Source organism: Crocodylus porosus, unplaced genomic scaffold (genome assembly GCF_001723895.1).
Source record: "Crocodylus porosus isolate Cpor-Errol unplaced genomic scaffold, CroPor_comp1, whole genome shotgun sequence".
NCBI classification, from domain to species: domain Eukaryota; kingdom Metazoa; phylum Chordata; order Crocodylia; family Crocodylidae; genus Crocodylus; species Crocodylus porosus.
In genome coordinates, this window is record NW_017728939.1 from 1,026,515 (window position 1) to 1,053,591 (window position 27,077).

General features: G+C 44.2%; 2 protein-coding genes and 1 long non-coding RNA gene across 12 annotated transcripts in view; 2 read left to right on the forward strand and 1 right to left on the reverse strand.

The window, feature by feature from the left end:
• The first annotated feature begins 11,374 nt into the window (after positions 1-11,374).
• Positions 11,375-22,851, forward strand: NCMAP (non-compact myelin associated protein). The gene is made up of 5 exons (XM_019547616.1): positions 11,375-11,398; positions 17,293-17,391; positions 18,641-18,725; positions 19,083-21,240; positions 22,776-22,851. Exons 2-4 carry the CDS (start codon positions 17,304-17,306, stop codon positions 19,222-19,224), a joined length of 315 nt encoding a protein of 104 aa, XP_019403161.1. The 5' UTR covers positions 11,375-11,398; positions 17,293-17,303; the 3' UTR covers positions 19,225-21,240; positions 22,776-22,851.
• Positions 22,852-23,416: 565 nt separating this feature from the next.
• On the reverse strand, positions 23,417-26,689 carry LOC109318396. The gene is made up of 2 exons (XR_002103241.1): positions 25,782-26,689; positions 23,417-23,991 (listed from the first exon to the last, which is right to left on the reverse strand). It is a non-coding gene; the product is annotated as an uncharacterized LOC109318396 (long non-coding RNA).
• A 233-nt stretch (positions 26,690-26,922) lies between these two features.
• Positions 26,923-27,077, forward strand: part of SRRM1 (serine and arginine repetitive matrix 1) — a 27,301-nt gene continuing 27,146 nt past the window's right edge. For 9 of the 10 annotated variants that reach the window (XM_019547618.1, XM_019547617.1, XM_019547619.1 and 6 more), the window contains exon 1: positions 26,923-27,028. In XM_019547618.1, the coding sequence (XP_019403163.1) occupies positions 27,008-27,028 (21 nt within the window). In that variant the 5' untranslated portion in view covers positions 26,923-27,007. The remainder of the gene's footprint in view (positions 27,029-27,077) is intronic. The other variant, XM_019547627.1, reaches the window with a different exon arrangement.

Genomic DNA, 27,077 nt, shown 5'->3' on the forward strand with positions numbered 1-27,077 from the left:
AGTGCGGGCACTGCCGATACTCCGTAAGCTCCTGCGGGAACTAGGATCGAGTTCTTAGCCATAATTTATTTTGCCTGGGAGAGTGGGGAAGGGGTGTGTGTGTGCGAAAGGGATTGGATTTGAATGGCATTCCTGTACTCGAAACGGGCCGTGCAATTGTTGTGTTTATCAGTCATTGTGACAACACAAGGAAACATTTTGCAAGCTGCCTGCACTTAGAGGTGCGGTTTCAGAAGCACGTAGGCAAAGCTGCTTGAGTCCTTTTGGGTACGCAGGACTCCAGAGCTTCCGATTTGTCTGTGCACTTTGCTATTTGAGCACACGGATCTAGGGCTGTGGCTACAACAGCGGGTGTGCAAAAGCATGAATGTGTTTCTAAAATTCTAGTTTCTAATGTGGACGCTGCTTGGATCACTGCTTTGGCTGGAGGGTCTTGTCCTGTTGCTCGGGGTCGAACTGATGGCTCAGTTTGAGTCCAAGAAGAAATTTGTCTCCTAGGTCAGAATGGCTAGGACTGGGGGTCTTTGCCCTTCTCCATAGCATGGGGCACAGTACTATTCCTAGGATCCTTGGAGCGTATATTAACTAATTTCTTCTCTGGCATTGAGGTGGCAGGACGTTGCTTAGCTGTGGTTCATATTAGTCTGACTCTTCTGTAGCCAAGTGTAAAGTGAGTTTGAGTCACAGTAATGTCCTTGGAAACAAGTGCCCAAATCACAACGCTGGTGCTACTGGCACTAATGAACAGATTGTTCTAAAAGGTCAAAGATGAAATAGGGCGTGGAGAACAAATTCTGTTGTTGCACCTAAAAGTGATCACCCCCCGGGCAGGGGTGGGGCAGGATAGGGACATGCTTGCACTGCTGCTTTGGGTGCAGTTGCTGTTACCTGATTAAAATGGATATCAGACGCTAGGGTTGTCTGTCCAGTGCTTTTCCTCAGCACTACGTTTGCTCCGATCCAGGTGAGGAGCCCTGTGTTATCAAACCATCTTTCAGTGCTTTTCAGAGGCAGGGAAAATAACGTGCATTTTGTAGATGGGGCGGGGAAGGAAACCTAGAGTCACTTGCCTAGGGGTGCCCAGGGAACCAGCGCCTGAGCTGGGGATTCAGGAGTTTGGACTCCTGATCCACTGATTGAGTTGAACTGTGGCAAGTGAAGTGTGGGTGGGTGGCAATACATCACTTTTCCTCTCTCCACCCCTTCTATCAGCCCCCAAGGCCAGGATAGATCGCGGGCATGAAATGCAACGCTCCAGGTGAGAGCTGGAGGAGCTGCATCTTCAGTTGATTGATTATAGAGCTCTGTGTCTCCGTTTGGATGATATCGTTACTTCTGGCTGGGAGCTGATGCTGAGAGATCAGGCTGGACTAGATCAGCCTTGTAGCCCCACTAACATCCCCTGACCTTCTTAAAACACGCACTGAAATCTGCCTCCCCAGCTGTTGTCCCATTAAACAAGATGCAGGCTGGCCTCTCTGTGTGATTATTAGTGTCCGAGTCAGAGGAGCGTTTCCAGTCTTTGGCTGCTCTTCCGGCCCAAACCCATCTCTTCATCGAGGCCTCTCTGGTTCTGACTCCACCTGCCAGCCACCCCCTTATCCCCTCTAGGTGCTGCAGATTCCTGGCTAATGCATGAGGCCGTCTTGCATGTTCTTGTGTGCTTGTTCGTGCTGCTTGATGTTACAAGCCCGTTCACACGTGCTGTAGGTACTGCCGGTGATCTGTGCCTGCTTGGGACTGAGCTGTCTGTGCTAAGCAGAGAGAAGTCCTTCTCTGTCCAGAGCAGGAAAGGACACCTGGAACGCCTACATATAAAGGGGCTAAAAGTGCCCTTGTCAAAAGGGTTGTGTTTACCCTTGAGAGCCTGCGCATGGAGTCTCTGAAGTGAATGGGTGTGGAAATGTGTCCAAAGGCATAATTGACTTGGGTCTGTACAGCAGCTCTTGCGCAAGAAGTGCTCGGGGCCTTCCATTCATTGCCCAACTCACTCCCTTTAGCAAGGGAGAAGGGTAATGATACACTCCACAAACAGGGATTGGGAGAGTCGGGTTTTGTTCCTAGATCTGCCACTGACTTCCTCATGCTGGGCAAGTTCCTTCATTTCTCTGCACCTCAGTTTCTTCATCTGTGAAATGGGGGTGCATTTCTGTGATCCTGCACCAGATATTGCAGGGTGCATCCACAGTGTGTAAGCCTGGCTTTTGGACACGGGTTCCAGCCTACACAAGATACAGGATTGACTGGGGCCACAAGAAGGTATTTCCCTTTATGTCCCATGCGTCTTTCTTCTGTTCTGTTCTGGGTCAGTCTCATTCCATCTTACTTTGTCTACCGTTACATTTCTCCAGGGGAGGGAGAGGGGAAGAGAGAGGGCATCTTCAGCAGTAGAGGGTTATGCTAGAGCAAAGGGATGTAGATCAGAGATCACTCCGACCCTTTAGGGCACATGCGTAAGTGAGGTAGGTGCAGACGTTTCAGGGTCAGAAACCTGACAACAGTGGAGCACGTTTTTGTCACATGGTTTCTCTGTTGAGGTGAGACACTTTGTTAAAGTGATGGGAAGCATTAACCAGCTGCATGTTTCAAGCAGTTGTTATTAGCTAGCTTTTCCATGCCAGGACACCCGTGGGATTCCCCTTGTATCTAACTATAGGGACTCTTTCCCATATTAACAGTACTGGACAGGCAGGGTGATGGCAAATGCTGGTTGTGAACTCTCCCTCCTGCCCCCAGAGCCCAGGTGCTGGTGCAGTGCTGCACGTGCTAAGGATGAAGGTTGTAATTCTTTATCCGCTGCATTGCTAGGGTCTGAATGAAGCATTCAGGAATCGTGACTAGCCAGCAGGGGAGATGCCTGTGAAAGGAAACCTTGCCAGGGCAAGCTTTGTGCAGCTATGACCAATACCAAACCACTGCTGCCTTTCAGGAAATGGCCCCCTCTCTGTGGTTATACAGCTCGTGTTAATCATTCTTTCAAACCCATTACCGAACATGTCAAGCGGCTAAATGCCAGGCACAGGATCCCAGCTCTACATGTGCCTGAGCTGAAACCAAAGCAGTTTCAACCTTCGTGCTGGGACATGCAACCTCCAACAATGTACTGAGCAGCGGAGACTGACTCACCTGCAGGGAGGGTAAGGAGGAGGGATCCACCTGTGAGCTGATACTGTTCTACTCTAGGAAAGGCTTGTTCTCATGCACAAAACCCCTCTCACGGGCTGATCTCTGTGAGGCCCCTTGCCCTTGTTTCCATCCTTAAACTCCGGCTGCATTCTCCACTTATCTGCTAGGAAGTTGCACCGTGGCTGCTGGCTGTTTAAAATCTCAGCTGTTTTAAGTGGCAAAGGGCCAGAGATCAAAGCAACTGTGTCTGTGTTGACTCTAAATTCATCTTTGGAAATTTTCGTGGACTAGAAACACATCTTTGGCTAAACTAAACTGCACTGCCTTGTAAAATGCTGCTTCCTACTATGTTTGAAATGCACCTCTGACCTCAGGTGTTTTTTAAAAGCTGTGTCTTGACTGCAGGGAGGGAACATGACCAGGTTGGTAGCGGGAGGAGCTGGGAGTTGGGGTGCGTTCTGCACCCAAATGCTGCCAAGCTGTGACAGCCTGTGGGCAAGTATCTTCTACCTTCCTCTTAAAATCAGGTTAATACCTGCTGCTGAGAACTGCTGTTAGGGTTAATGTCTGTAATGGGATTTGAGATCATTGGATGAGAAATAGAGAAGGACAAATTATTATTTATTATTATTATTATTATTATTATTATTATTATTATTTCAGCTCTTCAGTGTAATCTGAGGGACATTCTTGATTTACAGGTTTAACTGCAACTTGTTTCTGGCAGGTTTTGAGATTGGGCCATTCAGTCTCTTACTGGAATTTAAAATGGTTTTGCATGTAGTTCTCTGTAACTTGAGTGCATGGGCAGATCTAGGGCTCTGAAAAGAGGGGTGTAGCATGTCATCACATATAACACACTTTTCTCCGGTTAAAGAGAAACGAGAAGCTTTACTAATGTGGTAGGAGGCTAGCACTATATTATTTAGTTTAATAGCAAAGCAAAAAAAAAAAAAGGGTGTCTATACCTGTGTTCTGAGGTGGAGGGGGCATTTTAATTAGAGCAGCTCCCAGAGAGCCACTCTAACTCAAACACTGGCGTGTCACATGTATTCAGTGTCCCACATTTTGAAATGGCCACGGGGAGCTTTAACTAAAACTCATTTAATGAGTTTTAGTTAAAGTGCCCCCACTGCCATTTTGAAATGTGGGACACTGAATACATGTGACACTGCAGCAGGCTGGAGCATTCTAATTGGAACACTCTAACAGACTCGATTAATTGCATTTTAATTAAAACATGTCAGAGCACTTGTATAGGCACCCAAATATAAATACAGGCATACCTCGTTTTATTGCGTTTTGCTTTATTGCGCTTCGCAGGTATTACGTTTTTTACAAATTGAAGGTTTGTGGCAACCCTGTGTCGAGCAAGTCCATCGGTGCCATTTTTCCAACAGCATTTGCTGACTTCATGTCTCTGTGTCACATTTTGGTAATTCTTGCAATATTTCAAACTTTTTCATTATTATTATATTTGTTATGGTGATCTGTGATCTTTGAGAGGATTGACTCCAATTTTGAAAGAAGTTCTACTGTGGGTAAAATGTTATCAAACAGCATCGCATGCTACAGAGAAATCTTTCATGAAAGGAAGAGTCAATCGATGCGGCAAACTTCATTGTTGTCTTATTTTAAGAAATTGCCACAGCCACCCCAGCCTTCAGCAACCACCACCCTGATCAGTCAGCAGCCATCAACATCGAGGCAAGACCCTCCACCAGCAAAAAGGGTCTTCTTCAGGCAAGACCCTCCACCAGCAAAAAGATTACGACTCGCTGAAGGCTCAGATGATGGTTAGCATTTTTTAGCAATAAAGTATTTTTTAATTAAGGTATGTACATTGTTTTTTTAGACATAATGCTATTGCACACTTAATAGACTGCAGTATAGTGTAAACATAACTTTTATATGCACTGGGAAACCAAAAAATTCGTGTGACTCGCTTTATTGCGATATTCGCTTTATTGCAGTGGTCTGGAACCGAACCCGCAATATCTCCAAGGTATGCCTGTATTGAAATGCACACTAATTTGCTAGAGTGTATGCAAAGTTTAAAAAAAAACACAAGAAACTAGGGAAAAGGAATTCAAAGGATATTGTATCGTGGTCATTATAATTAAATGTACATCTCTTAATTAAATTCATGAAACCAAATCTAGCCTTCCTGACCATCTCCAATGCTTCACTCAGCCATTTCTATATGGCAGTTAATACAGGCATACCTCAGAGATATTGCGGGTATAACGAGGTATGCCTGTATTACCACACCCAAGCTGAGGTTTTTAACTAGAGCTAAAAATGGTCTGCAGGGCTATAAAATAAGCAAAAGACGTTACCAGGAATGGACAGCAAGATTGCGGAAGAAAGAATAGTTTGAATAGTGGAAGATCAATGCCATTAAGAAGGAGAGAGGTGTGTTAACACCTGTGGAGTGGAGAGAGGTTAACAAAGATCAGGGTCAGAATGAGCCATAAAGTCAATTGACTTGCTCAGCCTTGTTTAAACAGAAATGCTGCTGCCCCTCCCAGGTAGTTGATTTTAAAGTCTGGGTGGAGCTGGCATCAGAGGGGTGCAGCTGCACCAGTGCAGCTGCCCCCGGATTTACCCCTGCGGGATGTCTTCTGATAGTCCAGGCACTGGTCTGGGACCCTGGAGACCATGGTTTAACCCAGCTTGCCCCAAGGTCACACCAGAGTTCTTGTGTGACCTTGGGGCAAGCCCATTGGAGCTACGGCTTCACTCAGAGCGATCATATCTGGCCTTTAAATCTCTCTGTCAAAGGGATACATCAGGCTACCTGTTGCCTACCTGCTGTCTGTATTTAGAGTGTAGGATTGTCAGGACATGGGTTGCTTCTTGCTGTGTATGTGTGGGCAGCACCTCGTATGGTAGGGACCATGTCCTCTGTGAGCTCTCTTGTGGCTTGTCTACACCGTGGTGGCAAGAGGTCCTGGCAAAGAGACGGCTGAGTGCACCCACCCTATGCCCTGCTCCTCCACACTTGCCAGCACACTCCAAACCCAGAAGTTTGGCAGTGAGGCTATGCTGGGCTTGTCTGTAGAGAGGGTCAAACCTGAATCTCCTGCAGTAAAGAATCCTGTCTTGATAAAGTCCTTTTCTTGGATTTTCTACTCCCATTGGACCAGATGAGGCCAGGGCTATCTGCTGATGGGAAGCCTTCAACCCGGTGGCACCCAAAGCCACCGGGTTAGAATTTGCCCTCTCGTATCTTCGCAGTGAATTCATCCGTGGTTTACATGCAGCTCCTAGCTGGCACCTCCCCAGCGCCCACCCACCCTATCCTTCGCTTACAGTATACATCACAAGCCTTGCGTGGTCTCCCCACACTGAGAACTGTTACTTTCAGGATAGCAGAGCTCATGATGTACAAGGTGCTGCAGCAATATCGGAAGAAGACGATCCGCTCTCTATTTAGGCAAACAACCAGGAGGTATTTCTCCCGCAGGTGCTTCTGAAACTAAAATGGGGAATGAGAGATTGGATCCCAGCTCTGAGGCTGTTTAGTTTTGTATCCAAATATAGCCTTCAAACCTGGCCGTGTCTGACACTGCAGTGCTTCTGTTTGGTTTCCTAATCTCTTTTGGATTTATTATAGTATTTGCTACAATCTGTTGCTGAGTAAGATTGTTTGTAAAATACAAGTTTCTTTTGCTTGGCCAAAAAAGACTTTTTAGTCAATGCTTCTATTCTTAGTCTGAATTCTAGCTTAAGCCAGTGGTTTAATTCCTGAGATTTCAGGGTCCAAGTGCTCTTCTGTGGTAGAAAACTGCTGCAGAAGGACAGACACAGGACACTGAAAGTGGGTTTGGAGGCACCAAAAACTGATTCTGGCCTCCGCGGAGCTGGGTTAGAAATCTCATGGGGTGCTGTTGTTCCCACCTCACTAATGCTTCTCCCTTCATCTATGGACAGTCACAGTGGGAGGAGGAAGTAGAAGGGGCATTGGGTTTATTTTTTCTGTAGTTTGCCGAAGGAACATTAAGGGTTTCTGTTGCAGTCCTCTGCAGCCTGCAGCTGGTCTGGACACATAGCACTGGTCTCTGTCTTGCACATCGTGGAGCCTGGGGGTGCTTGTACTTGAGTGATCAGAAGTAGGTGGAGGCTGTTGATCCTTCTGCAAAACCCAGAATTTCATAAAAAGTGGGGATGTTTTAGATTATTCCAGCCCTTCCCTGCCAACAAAGCTAGATCTGGAGGTAGCAGGGCATGGTCCAGGGCTGGCTGTCCTTGTAGCTCAAGTGACACTCGGATCAATATGTTTGCCACCAACATGCAACTTAACTCGGGTTTCCTTGGTCACCCTTGTGCAGGCAGTAGAGACAAACACTTAACCGTTCTGACTTCAAAGTCGATTGTCAAACCAGGCTTGGTTAAAAAAGTTTAATTTAGGCTTAAATGTAGACATTTATCCTATTCTCCAATCCTGCTTTCCCTTTGAGAGGCAGCTGGTGATTTCTAAATAGCACCCTGATTTTTCCTTATCCCACAGGAGGCAATGCCTCACTGAGCCCAGCTTCATACTGTAGGGCATTTTTTTTTCCTTTTTCCGGCTCCGGCCTGAATCCATTTCTCAAGATAATCTTTAACTGGAAAATACACATCCCCCACTGCTGGAGTGACCTGTAAATGCTTGACCCTGTCAGTGCTCAGCAGATAAATCAAATTCCCTTTTTGTGAGATGCAGGTATGTCACCTTTAAGGCTGAACACGTCCTTGAATCTTTGGCTGGTTCACTGTTTTACATCGATTTAAGGTGTATAAGTAGGTGTACTGGCTTTATCACTCGAGTCTTGCATTTAATTCTTTGTTGGGTCTTGTAGAGGAGGATTTCTCAGCCATCATAGTTTGCCTTGACTTCAGAATCACAGAAAATCCAGGTTAACCTTTATTACTGAGTTCAGGTAAGAGTTGATCAAATCTTTCACTCTTCAAAGCTGGGGGTTTTTTTTGTTTTTTTTCCTTAAAGAAGGAAAGCAAATATACGAGCAAGAATAAAGCATGCATCCTCCTATGGCTTGCCTATTATATATCAGAACAGCACCAAGCAGGAGGCCTGTTTCACGCACCAAAGATTGATCTAGCTGTTAGAAGAGGGGACTTGAAATTGGGACACCAGGTTCTTATTCCTGTTCTGGCATTGTGCTGAGGGCTGTCCCGCCTGAGGCATAAACAAGTAGGTTATATTTTATAACAGATCTCTTGCTCTCATCTCCTTGTCCTACTATAAAACATATCACACTTCTTTATCAGTGGGGATTGATTAAATCACCCTGAAACCTCTGATCATACCATCCATTCTGCAAATCAGACTCTGACACGAGGCCAGTTGGTTTAGTGTTTCTCATATGTCCTTTCATAAGCTAAATATGTACAGTCGGTCTGCACAAAGAACCAATGTTTTAAAGGAGCCTTCTAATTAAAAAGTTTTGACAATAAAGGAAAACCTCCATCATTAATGTCATGAATATACTACAAAATGGTTCTCAGATATCCACTGATATTTGACACAGCATTCAGCTACTGCATCTAAATAGGCAGTTTTGTTTAAAAAGCAGAGGATTCTGGGATTTTTAAAAAATGAATCATTTTTAAACTTAAACAATGAAGTAAGTCAACCTTCTGGAAATCCAGCCATTCGAGCAAACAATTTCTGGTAAATGACTCTTGAAGAGCTGTACTATATACCGAAACACACCCTGAACTGAGCAGATTTTCTTCTTGGATGGCTTTAGCTTTCAATAAGAGTTTATCCAGGACTTTCTTGCCCTACTGTGGTTCTTTTTTTAAAACACTCTTTCAGCAAAAGGCACCCGAGCTCAGCATAAACTACTCAGTGTGCTAGTTTATCTCGGAAATGGAAGTCTCATTTGGAACAGAAGGAGTATTTGAACTGTGTGAGCTTTGTATCCTGAGAGATGAAGGATAGTCTTGAACTGGAGAGACTCGGGTTTCCTTCCCAGCCTTGCCATAGATTTCCTTTGTGAATTTGACTGAGTCACTTCATCTGTCTGCGCTTTGGATCCTAATCTATACAGCAGAGATAAAAACTCCATTCTCCCAACCTCTGTCTGGTCTGTTTAAGCCGTGAGCTCTTCAGGGCAGGGACTGTTTCTTATTGCGACTATGTAAAGGGCATAGACAGCATGATGGGGTTTCTAGGGTGTTTTGTAGCAGAAACAGTATGTTCACAACAGCAGGGAGGAGGGAAGGAGCATACGGTCCCTTGGTTTAGGCAAAAGTCTGAACTTTTGAGAAATCATGATTTCCAATCCAGCCTGATGCAGACTCTTTCAGCCTTTTGGGGCAAGGAAATTGGACCCAAATTTTCAGAAGTGTCCTTGAAGTCTCTAGCCTGTTCTGTTAAAGATGCTGAGTCTTTGAGCCTCCTGTGGACCCCAAGAGGATTTGAGGACACAGCCCTCCACATACTGGATCAGTGATGCCAAATTGGACTCCTCCTGAGACTACTTCTGTCTACCACACAACCCCCAAAGACCTAATTATCCCAGAATGCTGCTAACTTCCTCTGGATTGTGCCCATAACACTGTGGATCTAGACACTTCAGGAGATGTATAAGTGTTACTTCAGTTTGTGTCGTCATTACACAGGTTCCCATACTCGGTTTGCCATGGATTCCAGACAGATGAAAGACACCATTGCCAGATGAGAACTCTTTAGAAAGCAACGTAAATGCTTGGCATGCGAGCAGGTGACTCTGGGCATGTCTACATGTGTGCTTTAATGCACATTAGCCTATTTTAATGTACATTCAGATGTCACAAAACGTGCTATTTAGTTAATGTGCATTAAAATAGGTTAATGTGCATTAAACCTCACTTAAACCGTGTGCATTTATACACATACTTTTTCATCCTGCGCTGTGCCAGAGATCTGCTGCTTCAGAGCAGACTTGATTCATCACAAGCTGATCGCGCGCTGTGCTGCACTGCGCTGTGTGCAGTTGTTTGAGTGGCAAAATGCATGTCAGTGTGCAGAAAATGGTGGCGGTGCAGTTTTGAACTAAAGCACCTCTGATAGTTCAAAAGCACGCCACTACCATTTTCTCAGCGCTGGTGCGCGTTTTGCCACTTACACAACTGCAAGCATCGCAGCACCGGGTGCTTTTCAAAGCACCCAGTACTGTGGCATTTGCGTGTGTAAAAATGCCCTGTGCTCTTTAGTTAATGCTCATTAAGATAGGCTAATGTACATTTTCTCAGTAGCTCACAACAGAAGGCACTTTTACGTGTGTGTGTGGGGGGGGGGGGGGTTGCACTGCTTTAATTAGAGCAGCTCTGACAGCTCATTTGAGGAACTTTTTAGTTCAAGTGCTCCTACCACCATACTAAAGTGTGGGGACGCGGAAGTATGAGACACGGGAGGCTGCTGGAGCATAGTAATTATCACACTCCAGCAGACTTTATTGATCAAGTCTGCTCCAACACGCTGTAATTACAATGCGTCAGAACAGCCTTTGCACTCCTGTATAGACACCCAGAGGTACTAGATTCAATGTGCATTAACTAAAGTGCATTAATGCACGTGTAGATGCACTCACTGCATCTCTTTAACTATGCATGCGGAGTCTGGCAACTAGAGTAATGGTGCCATTATGAAAATATGCAGATTTCCAAAGGAGCACCCTCAGCTTTTTGAGCTTTCAGCTTAGTAATCAAGGTTGAGTTTTCAAAGAGCCAAGGGATTTAGGAGGCCAGCTTTTGATGAAATGTGGGAGTTGAGCTCCTTTTGAAAATCCCAGCTGTTATGATGATTGAAACCCAAGAAGGGGAAATAAGGCCCTTCCTGTGGGCCAGAAGAGGAAAATGTGGGTCGGCTTCTTCAGGGAGGCTGAGCATTTCAGTTAGTGGGAACTGGGGGCTCTTAAGTCTTTGCAGCATCTGGCCTTCCACCTGTAGGTTCGGGTTTGTTTTTTCCTTTGGCTGCAGCTGCCGTTGGCTGGACGCAGAAACGGTCATAGCTTTTATGTAATTATCACCCAGCCTCAACAAGGAAACTAAATGCTCCTTAATGTGTGTGTGTGTTAACAACTAAATGCGGAGGGCGAAGAGCCGGAGCCAGGAGGAGACAAACACTTGCATAAAGGCACTGGTCTGACATCAGAATCTGCACTTCATGCATACTCTCCATACAGAGCTTTGTTATTTTTGCCTGCAGCCACATTTACGCAAGATTGCCGGCCAGGCAGTTTGAACCTGGATTTCTGCCTCCTCCTGAGAACCTTGCAAGGTAAATTCAGACGCATTCAAAGCTTACTGAACCACATTTTCTTTATTTTATTTTGTTTGAAAAAAGTTTGCCTGAGTTTTAAGGCCATGTTTTTGGAGCTCTTGGAGCTTCCTTTTTGTTATAACACGAACCAGGTAGTACATGACTGAACTGGCTGTTGAGTCTGTTTGTTTGGGTTGAGTCTGGATGATCTGTCAGCTTTGGGGGACTGAATTGAATTTTACGATTTTTAAACGAACACATTTGCCTTCTCTGTGTCCTGCCATGAATACTTGCTTGATTCCCTCACCCTTGAAAAGTCACAGAGCTCCATAAATGTGTGAGAGGGATCAATTCTACATTCACTATGATCTAACAAGATAAAACTTTGAGGTTTTCTGTAATTTAGCTAGTAATGGTGATTGTCAGGTTATTGGAGGGCCATTGGAGGGCCAGGCAAGGAGCTGGAGTGTCACATGCAGTGCAGACAGGAGCAGGTCATTTGTCTTTAGTGAGTCTGAACCTGGACAAGAGAAAAATGCCGGATTGCATTAAAAGTTTTTTGAGTGCAAGTGAATTTTGCAGCTTCAGAAAGCCCTGAGTCAATGGGAACTGGAGTCTTTTAACACCAATGTGAGTCTCGACTAATAATTCTTCTCAACGCTGACCTGGAGGGAGCATCTCCAATAGAGAAAGGGGAGTTGGGTTTGAGTCCTTGGCCTCTCTTCTTAAGTGTGGTGGCAGTCTTGGACCTCGATCTTTTGCCAAAGAAAATTGGATTGAGACTAAACATCTGTCTTTCAACCACCCAATAGCCATTAGAAAAGAACAACTCGGTGTATAGGGTGGGGACTTAGGGAAGCCCCAGAAATCTCACTGAAAATCTGAGATTTGAACGCTTAACTCTTACCCCTTGGAATCGCTATAATTTCACTGCCTTCGCAGGCTGCTTGCTGATCGTTGCGTCAAGATTGCTGATACCCTCTGGTGAAGTGATCTAAGTGATGAAGGAACCCATATTTCAGTGCTGAAAAGTAGATTAGGCCCTTAAGTTTGAAAGTCACAGAGTATTTCCCTTGCTAACAGCTAGCATGGTCACTGAATCAGCTTTCTTAATGAAGAAATTAATTAATTACACAGGCTGTTTAGTTTTATCCAGTGCTTTCACGGCTCTTAGTTTGTCCTGTGCATTACCGGAGAATGTGGTCCAGAGGTTAAGTGATGGATTTTGCCAGCTGGGGTTGACGAGAAGCAGAGTGATAGTCAAGAGAAATAGAACCAAGAGCCAAAATCCCTACGTTGCTACTGACCAGTAGTGTAAATAGGGGAAGGCAAATCACTTATTCTTTCAACATCTATTTCCCCACTTGGAAAACAGGAATGATATTATTCTTAACCATGTGTCAATGGAGCCGGAACAATTACTTCATTGTGCTTGGAGACCCCAGAGGGCAGCTGTGATAGAAGTATCAATATTATTGCAGGTGACACAATGGCTGGCTTGATATTCAGCAAAAATTGACTACCGTTATAACCCAGCATTTAAACTGGGAATTGATGCCAATAGTCTCTCTTGAATTGTCCCATTATTCATTCATGACATAAAAGACCCCTTTTTCTAGGTTACTCAACACTGAAGTCTACATTTCTCCCCGAGCAGCACCTGCCTCCCATGGCAAAAAGTAAACGCTTGAATTTGAGCTCTGATGAAAAACACAATCCATCCCTATCTCTTCTCTACCATTGCCACCACCCTCCTCTATAATTGCCAGGTGTTTCAGGCAGTAGCAGGAGCTGTTTGTCTACTTAATTTCAACCCTGGACTCTCTGGCAAATGAGCATGTCCCTTCAGATTGAAGTCCCTGGGATTGTGGGGTGCAGGGAAGGCTTTCTGTATGGTGGTATTGCCAAAATAACAAACATACTGTATCTCCAAAGGTGTTTTAAATGGAAACGTGCCCAAGGCACAACTCTTCTGGCTATGTCTGCATTCACCTTGAAATATTTCCCCAGGATCAGGTCCCCTTATGTCTCAAATTACACATAAATTAGCAGCTCTTAGGGTTGAGAGCAGGTGTGTGTGCACAGAGTAAAGTACAGTCCTGCGTGTAACCTGGAGGGAGTGTTTCAAGTGGATTTGGAGGCTGCAAACCATACAACCCTTGTTATGTAGCATCTACTCAGTGGTGTTAGTTTTAAAGCACTTTTTTCAAGCAAAGTAGAATGCGATCCCAAGCCTATTGGAACTAACAGGAGATTTTTCACTGACTCCAGTGTGATTTTATCCTTGCAACATGCAACTTTCCCAGTTTCAGAAGTGAGAAACCAAGCAGAGAGGCTTATCCAAGGCACAGGGGTGAGGCTGAGACCGATACTCCACATTGCTCCTCGCTCCCCGTTTCAGTTCTCAAAAGCCACCCCCCCCCTTCATGTCCATGAGGTTTATGATAGCGTTATGAAAAGAGACTTGCAACGCATTCAGTTTTCCCAAGCTGGCTGTTCCAAAGCCAGTCCTAGTCTGCAGACCAGACTCATCCTTCCTCTAACAGGTGAACCTGTGACTTCAGGTGAGATTACAGGCTTCTAAGGCAGAGATGCATTTCATCCAGAAATGCCAGTGCACCAGCTGCTATTAGCATAGCCAGATCAGAGACGTAGCTGGGCAGTTCCGCGCCCTGAATCGCCACAGGGCAGCAGCCGCAACTAGGCTGCTGGTGGCAGTGTGGTAACCAGGAAAGCAGGAGCCAAATCTGCTATTTTTTATGCAACGTGCACTGCCCCCCCTTGTTGGCATCTGTGGCTACTGCCATGAGAATCACCCTACCTCCCCTCTCCCCAACCAGGGTGGATAAAAATAATGATGTTTTTAATTCTAAAAATTGATTTTTTTTTTTAAATTAAAATTTGTTTTTATTTAATTGAATGTTTTGGTTTTATTGTTAAGATGCTTTTTAAAAATATATATAATTATAGTTCTAATTTAAGCTATATTAAAACTCAAAGATATCATCATGGAATAGGAATTATAACTTCTAATTGTATACTATTTGAGATAATATATTCGTGTAACCTTTTTAGAAGTTTTATAAGTAGGTCACAAGTGGCCATGGACTAGAGGCCCAATCTTATGGGGTTCCCAGAGGCTCCTCTATAGAATTAGATTAAAGTAAAGATTAAAGAAAACCACTCTATCCAGTGGGATTGAGTGCTCACTCTAGAAGATCCCATTAAGCATCTCCATTATGCTTAGTCTCAGTTCTCAAACTATGGATTTGTGTTTCTAGAGATCATAGACAGACAAGGTTCTTTGGGTAGATGTGATATCTTTTATTAGACCAAATAAATAGTTGGGAAGATTGTTCTTTGCAAGCTCTTGGGCACAAACGTCCTTCTTCAGGCATAGGGAGAGTGTGTTGTCTCCAGAGATGACATCCTCGTTAAGAGCAGTATATGGAGATGAGATGACAGACCTGATAATTACTCACCCATCAGCCCCATTGGGTGTCTGCAAGTTTGTCAAGCCCTTGCCTTTGTCCGAAAGTGCAAGGTTTCAAGAAGTTAAATGTTTGATGTCCTTTATTCAACAAGAATGCACTTCTTGTAGAAAACAGTGATTAAATCAAGGCTTCCTGACCAGTGATTTGAATCATGATTTAGCTCGATTTGATTTAAATCAAATCCACCCTGCCCCCAACCTTTCTTTGTTATGCTGCTGATCCAGGTGGTAACTTAGCTTGAACCAAGGACAAGGAACTGAAAGGTTTAATATCCTATTAATTAGTCCTTAGAAAGAACTAGGATCTGAAGCACGTGCTTCTGCACCCAGTGAACAGTCAGGTGCAGGTTGAAAGCTCAGCATATTTTTCCCTGAATCAGGCCCCTAAAGGAAATATTTGCTCAGCCATCCCCAGCCTGTAAAGCCTCATTGGGGTGGATATGGTGGGTGAAGGAGGGGACAGGCCCCCTCTTCCCTCCTCCATCCTTAAAACTTCCTGGCGACACCGGGGAGTGCTGTCCTGAGTCGCATGGAGCTGAGCAGTTGCTGTGGCACTCGAGGACCTGGTCAGCATCACCCCATGCTCTATCTTATCGCTGCCATCCAGTAGTATTGAGATGCCTTTTTGGCTGCGTTCATTCACTGGACATGCACACCGTACCCCACGGTGGTCTTTCAACTGCAGCGGGTGGTGGGGGATGATGACAATGCAGTTTTGTGGAGAAGCTGCAGTATCTTCGACACCAAGTTATAGGTTTTATGACCACCGTAAGCTCTTTGCGAAATGCCATGGTCTAGGGCTGGAGGAGCTTATGGTTCAAAAAATCTTTTCAGGGGGAAAAGATCTATGACCAGAGTAGATCATCATGTTACAAAAGTAACTTGGCCTCGGTTATACAAAGGAATCATTCAGTCGGAGGAGAATGACCCAGTTACAGATTCCGGGAGAGAGTTATTTTCAATTTTTTTTCTAAACTAGAGTTGAGCCATTTAACTGAATCAACCTTGTAATACCCTGGGACAGACACTGGGAAAAGGGTCTGTTTCCCTTCCTTCCAGTAACAGTCTGAATTCCCCTTCCCATTAGTTGATATCAATTAATAGAACGAGTTATTACTTTCATAAATTTAGGATGAGGCACTGTTGCTATGGTGCAGGCAGTCTACATAGCACTTCACAGTGGCAGACAAGGGTCAGATCTTCCTGTTCCACCATCTGAGGGGCAAAGTTTTCAAAATTAGGATGACATCCTTGCCCCAGTGAAATCAATGGGAGTTTGGCCATTGCCCTAGGGCTGGGGTTCATTCTATGTTGAAGTCTCCACAGAAGTAGTCTGATTATTTTTTTTCTAAATGGCCAAATACCCAGCAGTTCCTGTTGGATCTGGGTGTCCTATTACTTCTTCTGAAAATCACAGTGCTAGTTTGGGAGCCCGGCTTCTGGCTCTTTATTTGAAGTACTTGGCAAGATTTTCAATTTAAGGTGACTTAACTTCCAGTAACAGCGGGCCCAGGCTGTAATGGAAGAAGAAACTAGCTTTGGTAACTGCAGGCATGAGGCTGCATTTCCTGAATCAAAAGTAAATGCATGTCCAGTTGTTTCTCAGTTTCATCTCCACATCTTCCACTAGCCTGTAAAGACTGAATCGATTCAGCCTCAGGCTTTTTGACTGTACTTAGCCATTATGCTTGAGGTGCTGTACTCTTGATTCATTTTCAAATCTGTCTTATTTACTGACTTAGAAATTGAAAAAAATCTGTCATCCTGGAGGGTATCTTTCAATATTGTGCAGGTGTGTGTAATACAATTGTCCTTAAAAAGCTTCTATCATTTGACTTCTAAAGCAAAGCCCCAGACATTGGAGTATCGTCATTACCATCGGCTGCATTCTGAACAAGTAGGATATTGTTGGTTTTTGTATGGGATTTACCATATTTTCACTTTCAAATGCAGAATGTTTAAGAGCTATAGTCTGTCTGATGCTTTTACTGAGCCACATGGCAACAATTTGCTTGACTACTGCCGCTTGCTTCCTGTCAGTGCTGTAACTTCTCTTCTGAAGCTCGTACTGTGAAATGGCAATAACACATTTTTCAAGTGCCTGGAATTGCTTACTTCATCCCATGCATCTCTGGTGCTACATGCTGTACATTTATAAGCAGATCAGTCACTTAGGACTAGATTGATACCTCTGCTGCTTGTGGGTGAAATCATGCCTCAATGAAAGTCCTTGGCAAAACTACCTCGGTGCCTGGATTTCACCCACTTGTTTCAGTGGAAGCACTCGTGTTGTAACGCAGTCACAAATGGCTCTTTAGGATCAAAATAGCTGGTTGGCTATTGTCCAGTTATCACAAATGGGTGGTAACAATTGCTAGTTCAGTGTTTTGTAAAATCAGTCTTCTTTCTGTGTGTCTAGCCAGAATCAAGATGACGACAGCTGCCCCAGCAGTCAGTGGTGATCCCCAGTTTCCAGGAAATGTGACCACAAAGTCTCGAGACCAAGTTCTTTATCAGAGTAAGAAAGCTTCTTATGACTGATTATTTTTATTAAACTATTTAAAATGCCATGCATCCATGTTGGATTTTGAAAAGGCTCCTGAAAATATTCCAATGTGTAAATACTGTTAAACAATGGAATTAAGCAAGCTCCCTTGTTAACAACTTGAAAATTCATCTTCAGTATTCGATAGAGTAAGATCATGGCTTCTGGTGAGCATGTGCTTCTCAGCATCATTCTTGTATTCCAGTAGGAATATAGTCAGCCTAGTCCAGTTTTATTTTGATGATTTGGGCCATTAAACTGATGTTGGCAGTTTAAAATTAGGGGGGGGAAATGTTTACTGATAACTTTTAGGTTAAAATACACTGAGACATTTAGGAAAGTTCATCTGAATTAACTAAAGATGTGCATTAAATAACTTTGGAAGTGAATAAAGCTACCTTGTATTAAAGCCACTCTAATTCTGAGTAAGTGTCCATACAGGTGTTTAACTCAGTTGTAACTAACCTGCTTACAAGTTAAGTCTGGCAGACTTTCTTGACTGTCTTATTTAGACAAGTGCTTAATTTAATAGAATAGAATTTTAAAAGCTTAATTTTGTAGAATTGGAATAAAAAATGACTAGCCCAGGCACAGAGCCTTCACCTACACTTAGGATGAAGATCACTTAATTAAGAACATCTGATCCATAGAGCCTGATCCTGCAAAAGTGACATATGTGTCTAATCACAGGCATGATGAGTAGCTGTCTATTATTTGTGTGATGGTAATGCCTAAAGGCCCCAACCTAGAGTACAAGCTACCTTGAGCTAGGCACCTATATACTCATTATGAGATGGTCTCTGCCCCACAGACCATACAAATTAGACAAAGAGGGGAAGGAAAAATAGAAACAAAAAAGGCTGGCCCATTGTCTCACAGCAAAGTGCACAAAACACAAATGAAAGCCAAGTGGTGTGAGAATCCCTCCCCAGTAGAGAATGTCTCTCTCTCTTTTTTTTCTTTTTACTTACTGTATATATTTTAGGATTGACTAAGTGCTTCGGTATTTGCTGATAACCCCCTCCCCTGCTCCCTCCTAGTGTTTGTAGTTCAAACTGCTATTCTGGTGAAAATAAATCATAGCAGCAAGTTTAATTTTTGTGGTTGTTTTTTTTTTTTAAAATAAGACGTTTAAATTAAATAATTGTGCTCTGTGTGAAAAGAATTTTGCAAGACTAATTTAAACAAGACTCTCTCTTTCTCCCCCCTCCCAACTCATTAGGTTCTGGAGCAATAGTAGCTGCCATTGTAGTTGGAGTGATTATTATTTTTACAGCGGTTCTGCTCCTATTGAAAACGTATAACAGGTACAGGACTTTGTTCTTAATATCCTTTGCTATATTTAAACAGGGTAAATCAAAGACTGTCATCATGTCAGCTGCTATCATGCCACGTCAGTACTTAATTGCTGAAATCCCAAGGACAATCCAAACTACACTGTGTCAACACTTCCGTGGGAAAAATTGGGAGAGATACGGAAGGACCAATGTGACTATCAGGTCCATGTTGCTTAGTCATTAGTGATGTTGAGATGAAATCTGGCTGAACCCTCTTCAGTGGATTTTATGTGCTTTGGCAGTCCTTCCTTACACTGAGATTAGGAGAGACTACATCCCTTTAAGCAACAAATGACTATGAGATTTTAACTGTATTTCTCTTTGCAGGCGCATGAGAGTAAAACGGGAGCTGGAACCCAAGAGCTCCAAAGCCACAACCCCACCTCCTTTAGGACCAAATAGCAACAGCATAAAGCAGCCCACAACAGTAACTTTTATACCAGTGGATATCCACATGCAAAACAGATGACTGGATGTTTTATCTTGCCTACAAAAGACTGTTTTCTGGAAGAATGAAAACTAAGATAGACCCTTTATTCACGCAGGCTTGTGACTCGAGTGGAGGAGGATTGGCATTGGAATTATCATTGTTCAAGATTTTTGCCTATGAAGCCAAAACCAAACAGGAAGGAACTAGCCATGTTGCCTTTCTTTCTGAGGAAAAATAAAAGACCTGAGTACCTTTTTTATGTGACTGATCTAACACTGTGGTGGATGCGAGCTACCAGGAAAAGACTTAATATCTCTAATTGTATAGAAAACAATTAAGTGCCAAAAATATCTTTTATATATTTCCTGTAGTCTTGATTACTTTGAGGAGTTTGGGCCGCTGCTTCTCCTGTAGTGATTGGCAGTGAGCAAGCAGAAAGATCTGCAGGTGAAGGCTATAGTTGTGTGTTATGCTTGGATGCATTAAGACTTACTTGTGAATTTGCTTGTATGTTATTTTGTGTATTAAGCATGAGGGGTAGTAATGTGAAGTAAGAGTTGCATACAGACTCGGTTTGCCTCTCCTATTTCTAATCAAACACAGAGGGATTCAGATAAGAGGGTGCACATGTGATATTTTCTGTAAAGAAAAGAAAACTCTTATGATCATTCTGTCAGTATCCACCTGAACCCCCTTTTTTTTTAGGGGTTTTAAGGTAGCAGCTGAAACTGCTCTTGGCTTGGGAACTATTTTATTTATATGTTTTTTACAAACTCCCAGAATGGTGGGGGCAGCGGAATCTTCTATTTTTAAATTAATAGAGGGCAAAGAGAGGATGGGAATGGAAAGTGAGTGATACTGTCTATGTGTGTGCGTGTATGTGCACGTGCACATGCACTTTTCTGTAATTTAACGCCCCCCCACACACACACACACACACCACTGAATTTCCTGTTGTAATGCGGATTACATTTCAGCTATTTTTTTGGAGTAAAAATAGTTTTTTTTCAAAGCAACCGCAAGTGCCTGGGCTGTTGTGGGTGTCCAATAATTCAGCAAAAATCTCCCAAGGATATTTTGCAGGCCCACTGGCTTAGCACACACAGCAGCTGCTTTGTCACATACTCTATGGTCCATTGTGTCCAGATATTAAAGCATGCCTAAATGCTGGCAGACAGCATAGATGATAATGGTTTGGAAGAAAGCTGTATAGCCTGTTCATCTAATATCCACCTTGTGCAAAAAGCCCCTAGATACTGATGTATGTGGGAGAGTCCTAAAGAACGGCAACCTCCTCCCTTCCACACCCAGTCTACATATAATAATACATCACATGCTTGAATACCTAGGCGCAACAGAGAATGAACTGAATAAAGCATAACCTCTACCTCTGAATTTGCTTGCTTCTGCAAGTTTAAATTACACTTTGGGGTTTGTATTAGTACAGATCCAGGTGTATAGTTAGCTAGCAGGCCACTTGATATCTCCTGCTGCTTCATAGAGAAGGCTGCTGTGGTCTACTATTCTCCTATTTCACAGCTTAGGCATACACAGGCTTTCTGGTGTGTTTTAATGATCTGTATTTGTTAGCCTGGCAGCTCTGTGAATGGCTGAAGGCCAGCCTCACTTGGGACATAGTTGTCGTTTAAATAGGAGTTTAATTAAACTTTTCGATTTTGAATAAGGATTTTTAAAAAGCCTGAAACTTGAAAGCAATCTCATTGCCGCTCATTTGAGACTGACTTCACTTCTGCCATAAGCCATCCTGACCCCCCTGAATGGTTCAAGTTGAAATGCATAACAAGAAGCAAGAACAAGGTGATCTGCTCTAAAGGCAAAAAGCTGGCCAACGTAGGAAGTACTTGCCCACCATCCCAGCACCTCTTGGAAGTTACTATTTTGTTTTCTGGAATCTGTTTCTAACTGTCAAAGTCTCCAGCTGCTCTGCTTGGGAAGAAACACTGTGCTCCTGTTTTTGAAGTTACCTGATGCAAGGAAGTGCTTGCAGAGAGCCTAGAACAGCAGCAATGGTGCAGACTGTCCCAGCTATCTCAGGTGAGGATAACCAGAATGCCCAGGGGTGATTTAAATGCCATAGTGAACAGTTTAATTTCTTGTGTTAAAAAAGAAGAGTGGAGCTCACCAATTTATGCAGTTTGTGTGTGTGACAAGTATCTTCCCCTATCAATGAAGGAGCTTAGCAGAGTCATAATCAAGCCCAACCAAGGGCATTAAGGTCAGGGAAGCAAGTGGAGCTCAGAAAGTTTATACAAGCATTTTCTCACTATTTTGAGTGATATCTCATTTTTGCCAATGCTGAAGTTGGGAAAGTTGTTTTGTGAGTGGAACTTTTAAGAGTTGGAAAAGTGTCTCTTCCTTACAGTCTACCCTTGCAAGCACACCTTTGCTACTTGAGCAAACAGGTTTGGCACAAAGTTAAACCTGTGCCTCAGTAAATGTCAGACAAGCTGCCTGCTCCAACTTGGAGGATACCCTTGCTTCAGCCATGGTAGAGAACTGGCAGGGGAAGGCCCGTTCTGGAATTATTGTGGAAATAAAGATGTTTGTTCAGACATTGCAACGGACTTGTAAAAAGTGGGGTGTGGCAGGGAATGGCAGCACTGTGGGCAAAAGGGAAAGGACCAGTAGCAGTTCTGCTTCTGGGTAGATGAAGCCAATAGAGAATCTGGGGCCATCCTTCATGCCCACTACACTCCATTGTGCAGAAATGAATGGCATACTGCTGGGAACCCACCACTTGCAAGTGGCAGTGGATAGCTTGTGACACCTGGAGAGAGCAGTGTAGTTTGGCAATGAGCTTAGGAGAGGGACTTGAAGGACCCCAGGGAGGCCTAGTTGAGCCCCAAATTGAAACCCACTGTGGAAGGAAGCTCAGGTACATGTATTATTACAAGACTTCCCCTGCTTCCTTTTGGGTCTAAATTTTTTTTCCCCCACTCAATTTCCTCCTTTTGAAATTGGTGGCCAAACATGCCTGGGTTCAAAACAAAACAAAGAAGCTGCCTTTTGAAATAACCAGTTCATTCAAACGTGCTGATAGTCACAGGAAACAAAATAAAGAGTGTGTGCTAGAAGTAAACCAAAAGCAAACTCAAGTACGTATTTTGGCAGGGCAAGCAGATAGTATGTCTAGTAACGTAAATCAGTGCCTTACAAAGAGGAAGAGAAACATTGCAGTAGATATTTCAGTGGTCTTAGAGACCATTCAAAGTAATCTTTGAAATCAGCAACTGGTCATTTAAACTGATTTTTATGAATAAAAGAGTAACATGGATACTAAAACATAAAAGGTGGCTTTTTGGTCCATGTCCAGAGCAAAATGCTTGCTTGCTGTGCTGAGATTCAAAGGGGAGAAAGAGATGGAGGGTTTAATACGGTGCCTCAGGGGCTTGGCTCTGTATTGGCTTGCAGAACTAGGCAGTGAAGACCAACCTGCTCCCATTTTGGACTTTCAGGTGGATGCAAGTTTGCCCTGCTTTGTATTTTTATTAATGCCTTTTCATAAACTTCTTTTCCTTTCTACTATCCCTCTACATCTAATAGCTCTCTATGTATTTTTTTTTATTCAGTGGCCCTGGACGCTGCATCCTTAGAAAGCAGATCTTCCACACTTGCCGAAAGACTGAGCCTTACCAGGAAGGGGAAGAAATGGAAAAGGGAGGACTTGATCTCTGATCTTCTTTAGAGCTCCCAGCCTGCAAAACAAAGGAATGGAGGGAATGCACCCTGGAGGAGAGGCAGAAGGACAGAGGTGTGTAGAGATGTGCACCAAGAAATCATGCAGTTTCTGAGAAAGCAAATGCAGATGCTACACAACATTACTGAGCAAAACACCCAAGCCTTCCCTACTACAACCTGTTATATGATATAAACCAATGATTCTCAACCAGTGTCCCATGGCATTCTGATTAAGGGAGCTTGGGTACACTGAAATTCTGTCAAAGGTGATCCAGGGTGCTACACAATGTTAGCACTGTTGGGTATGCAATCCTGATTCACATGATGAATCCAGAGAATTCAAATAGGAATCCAGTGTTAAATCATTCTGACCTGTTGTGGGCCCGATAAGCTCTTTGCAGCAGAAGAATTGCTCTAGTATTTTTCTGTAGTCACAAAACTAGCAAAAACTAAGGGCTGGTATATTGCAAGGGGCAGTTTGAGTATATTGCAAGGGATGTCTCGAATCTAAAAATGTTGAGAACCACTGGTGTAAATAAATTCTGTCATTCTGAGCCTTGACCCATACACACCTGCCATCCCTCAAGGGACCAGAATAGTATGCCACATTATCTCTTTCACTGACACCTATTGGAAAATGCTACTAGTATGTGTACATAGAGCTGTGACTCATGCAACATTTTACACTTCATTTGATGTGGTCTTAAATGTTTTTAAAAGTATTTGTTTGCTTAGCAATAATAAACAGCACTTTATTTTGTGAAAATTAAGACTTTTTTTTACTTTTGTCTTACAAAACAGATATGTGATCCCCAAAACTGGTGGCAGTAACGTTCCTTTTATTTCACAAAATATTTCTTAAAAGGCAACCTGAAGCAACAGCAAAAGGAATATTTAGCCCAAATTGTCTAATGTCCCTTCCATTTATTAAATGAACTTTCAACAACAATGCTGCACCTACCACCCATGTCCAGATGAGCATGGTCACATGGTATGTGGTACTGCTGACTGATCTGCAGCACCACACACAACACATTCAGGCGTTCTTCGTGCTGCTACCATGCAGTGTGGGTAGAGTTGACCCCAGGAGATCTTGGGGGTCAAAACCTGTGTGGAAAAAAAGTGTGGCATTGCACATGGCAGCAGCGCATGCTGCCCAAAACCAAAGCCTGGCCAGCCTCCCAGCTGCAGGGAGTACTGTGGCTGTCGCTTCCCTGGCCCCCAAGTAAGGCTGCTGGGGCCAGCACGGCTGCTGCTGTCCCCAGGCCCCCCTTCCACCCAGGGTAACCTGCTGCACGCATGGCACAATAGCTCCCCAGGGACAAGTAGCAGTGGCACAAGGTGTGCTGCTGCTATTTGTCCCTGGGGAACCAAATGTCTGGCCATGGTCACTGAGGCAATAGTTAAATTTCCCCTGGCTGCATAGTAGGCTGACATAGGTAGCTGTATTAGTCTGAAGTCAAATAGAAGGCAGGGTAGATTGCAACTTACAGACTAACCAAGTAGATATATCTATGTGTATTGCCCAGGCTTTTGCAAGCCCAAGCTCCCTTAATCAGATGATGATGAAGTGAGCTTGGCTCACATGTATATAGATATTTCTACTTTGGTGTCTATGACTCCCTTCTGGCTTGTATATGACTTCATAAACCATGGAAGTGTGAGAGAGACTGGGTCCAGAGAATTAAACAGTTGGCATGACAGCTCCACCGATGTGAAGGTGCCAGTCCAGGAAAAATGTCCCTACTTCCTGCTCTCAAAAGTCTTGTATAGCCAAATCCCTGCAAACAGGCTCTTCTTTCTGTATTTTTCCTCTGAAAAATTTTAGCAGAGGACATAGGGCTCCACCTACTGTCCAGCTGCATGGTAGGACAGCACTGTGTTGGGCAGTATTTCCCTACAGATAAAACTAAGCAATTAAATCCTGAGCTTTGTTCATGGGTTCTGTGTTTGCCAAGGCTGCAGATATTTATCTCCATTTACAAACAACTCACCACTGCCTCGTGTTATCAAAGCACTTTTCACTGATTCAACAGAACAGCAACTCCAGTCTGGATTTGTGAAAAACGCAATAGATTCTGTTGGCTTGAAAACACCATGCAGGCTGTTTTGGCTCCACACTGTCACAAGTGCAGTGTAATCAACCCTAAAGGAATCCTCTTTTTTTCCTCTTGTGGACATTTTGTATATTTCTTTCAGATACAAAGAAAAGCCCACTATTCAGGTAGAAGGCTATTTTTTAAGTAGACAGTGCTGCTTTAATATGGAACAAATTCTAACTATATATAGGAATTGCCACAGCATATCAAATCAGTGAGCTGTCTAATCCAGTACTTTGTCTAGGACACGAGCTGGTACCACACGTAGAGGGAACTGCAGTAATAACCCAGGTGTAATCAAGTAACAGAGGAAATTACTTTGTACTTCCAGTTAGATTAGCTTATTCAGGGGTGGGCAAAATGTGGCCTGTGGGCTGGATGCAGCCTACCAGGCCATTCTATCTGGCCCACGGGGACCATAAAAAAGTTAGAAAGTTAATATTTATCTGCCCCCAGATGCCTGTCTGTGGCCCACGATGGCTTGCCAAAACTCAGTAAGCGGCCCTCCACCTGAAATAATTGCCCGCCCTTGGGTTATGTTCCAAAATACAAAGGGTTGTATCCATCCAAAGGATTTTTATTTTTAATTCTGTACAGGCGGTCCTCAGACTTATGACACAACTGTTTCCTGAAAACCATGGCTCAAGTTGAAATGCTGTAACTCGGAACAGATTTTCCCATGGGAAACAATGCTATAAACGAGGGATTGGTTCCTGAACCAAGGCCCGATACCCTATTTTCACCCCAAAACCCCCAGAATTTTGTATTCAATTAATTATAGATGAGTAATATAGCTACATTAATGTACTTATGTTGTAAACAGCAATCCTATTGGTTTGGAAGGACTTCTTTGAGGTGACTGCTGGATGTTTTGAAGGACTCTTGGTTGGATTTTTTGAAGGGTTCTTGGCTGGAGTCTTCTCAGGAGTCTCCACTGCAGGTTCTTCTGGAGTCTCCTCGGCTTTCCTAAAGAAGGTGTTCCAGGAAGTTTGGACAGATGTTCTCCAGGGAGATGGGTGATGCAGTGAACTTGTTTGCTGGTGTCGCGGCACATCAGATCAAGTGTCGTAAAGTTGAAACTGATGTCGAAGTCGAAACAGGGCATCAAGGTCATTGAAGTCGGAAGTGCTGTTCATTGTCACTCGAAACGTCGTCAGTGGATGACTCGTTGCAGGAGATGACTTGGAATCAAATCCTTTCTGTCTCGATTAAGTGTTGTTCTCAGTACAAGTAACCGAAGCTGTCAGAAAAGCAATCTCTGCCTTAGGTTAGCGCATCACGGTCGGTCCGGGAAGTTGGCGAGAAGCAAGGGTTTTCTGGGGGGGTTCATGTTTTATTGGGCCAAATGTAGAGTTGTGGGAGATGCCCTGTCCTGGCCTCCCTCACACCTGCACAGCTGAGAAGATCCCCTGCCGCCTTTGGGTGCCAGAGCTGGGAAGGGTAAGCGTATGAAGAGTTGCAGGACAACGCCATGCCGCGTAGTGAGGTTCCTACCCAAGACCTCCTGGTGGCTGCTGGGTCGGGGGGACATGGGCCCCAATTGAAGCCGGTCTCACACAGGGTTTCATTTTGGAACCAAGAGTTGTTGCGGGTTATGGATGTAACGTGTGGCAGGCAAACTCCACCTCCCCTCCCTCCAGGCGCACCTCTTCTCCCCTTCCCCACCCTCCCATGGCTGTCCCGCGCAGGCGCCGTTGACACGCAGACATCACGTGACCCTGGCCTTCTCTGGCGTGTGGGTGGGGCATGAAAGAGGCTTCGAGCTCCGATTGGCCGGCGCCTCTCATCTCGTTTCCCACAATTCCCCTCGCCAAAAAAAAAAAAAAAAGGGAGGAGGAGGAGGAAAAGAGAGAGAGAGAGAGAGAAGACGCTTTGCCTTGTGATTGGCTGGCGGGTCCTCCAATGCGCCCGCGGATTGGTTGACACAGGAAGGCGCTTTGCAGCCGCGTGCGTGCGTGAGGGGGGCGCGGTGCACGCCGGGAGACGGGAGCGCTCTGCCACCAGGAGGAGGCGGAGGAGGCAAGATGGACGCTGGCTTCTTCCGCGTAAGTGGCCAGGCCGCCCGCGCCTGGTGTGGGGCGCGCGGAGCCGGCG

What these genes read in the sequence shown, in the direction of transcription:
- NCMAP (XM_019547616.1), top strand. Translation starts at nt 17,304, where the DNA reads ATGACGACAGCTGCCCCAGCAGTCAGTGGTGATCCCCAGTTTCCAGGA. An exon ending in AGACCAAGTTCTTTATCAGA is followed by an intron (nt 17,392 to 18,640) that starts GTAAGAAAGCTT and finishes CCAACTCATTAG; the next exon opens with GTTCTGGAGCAATAGTAGCT. An exon ending in CTATTGAAAACGTATAACAG is followed by an intron (nt 18,726 to 19,082) that starts GTACAGGACTTT and finishes TTCTCTTTGCAG; the next exon opens with GCGCATGAGAGTAAAACGGG.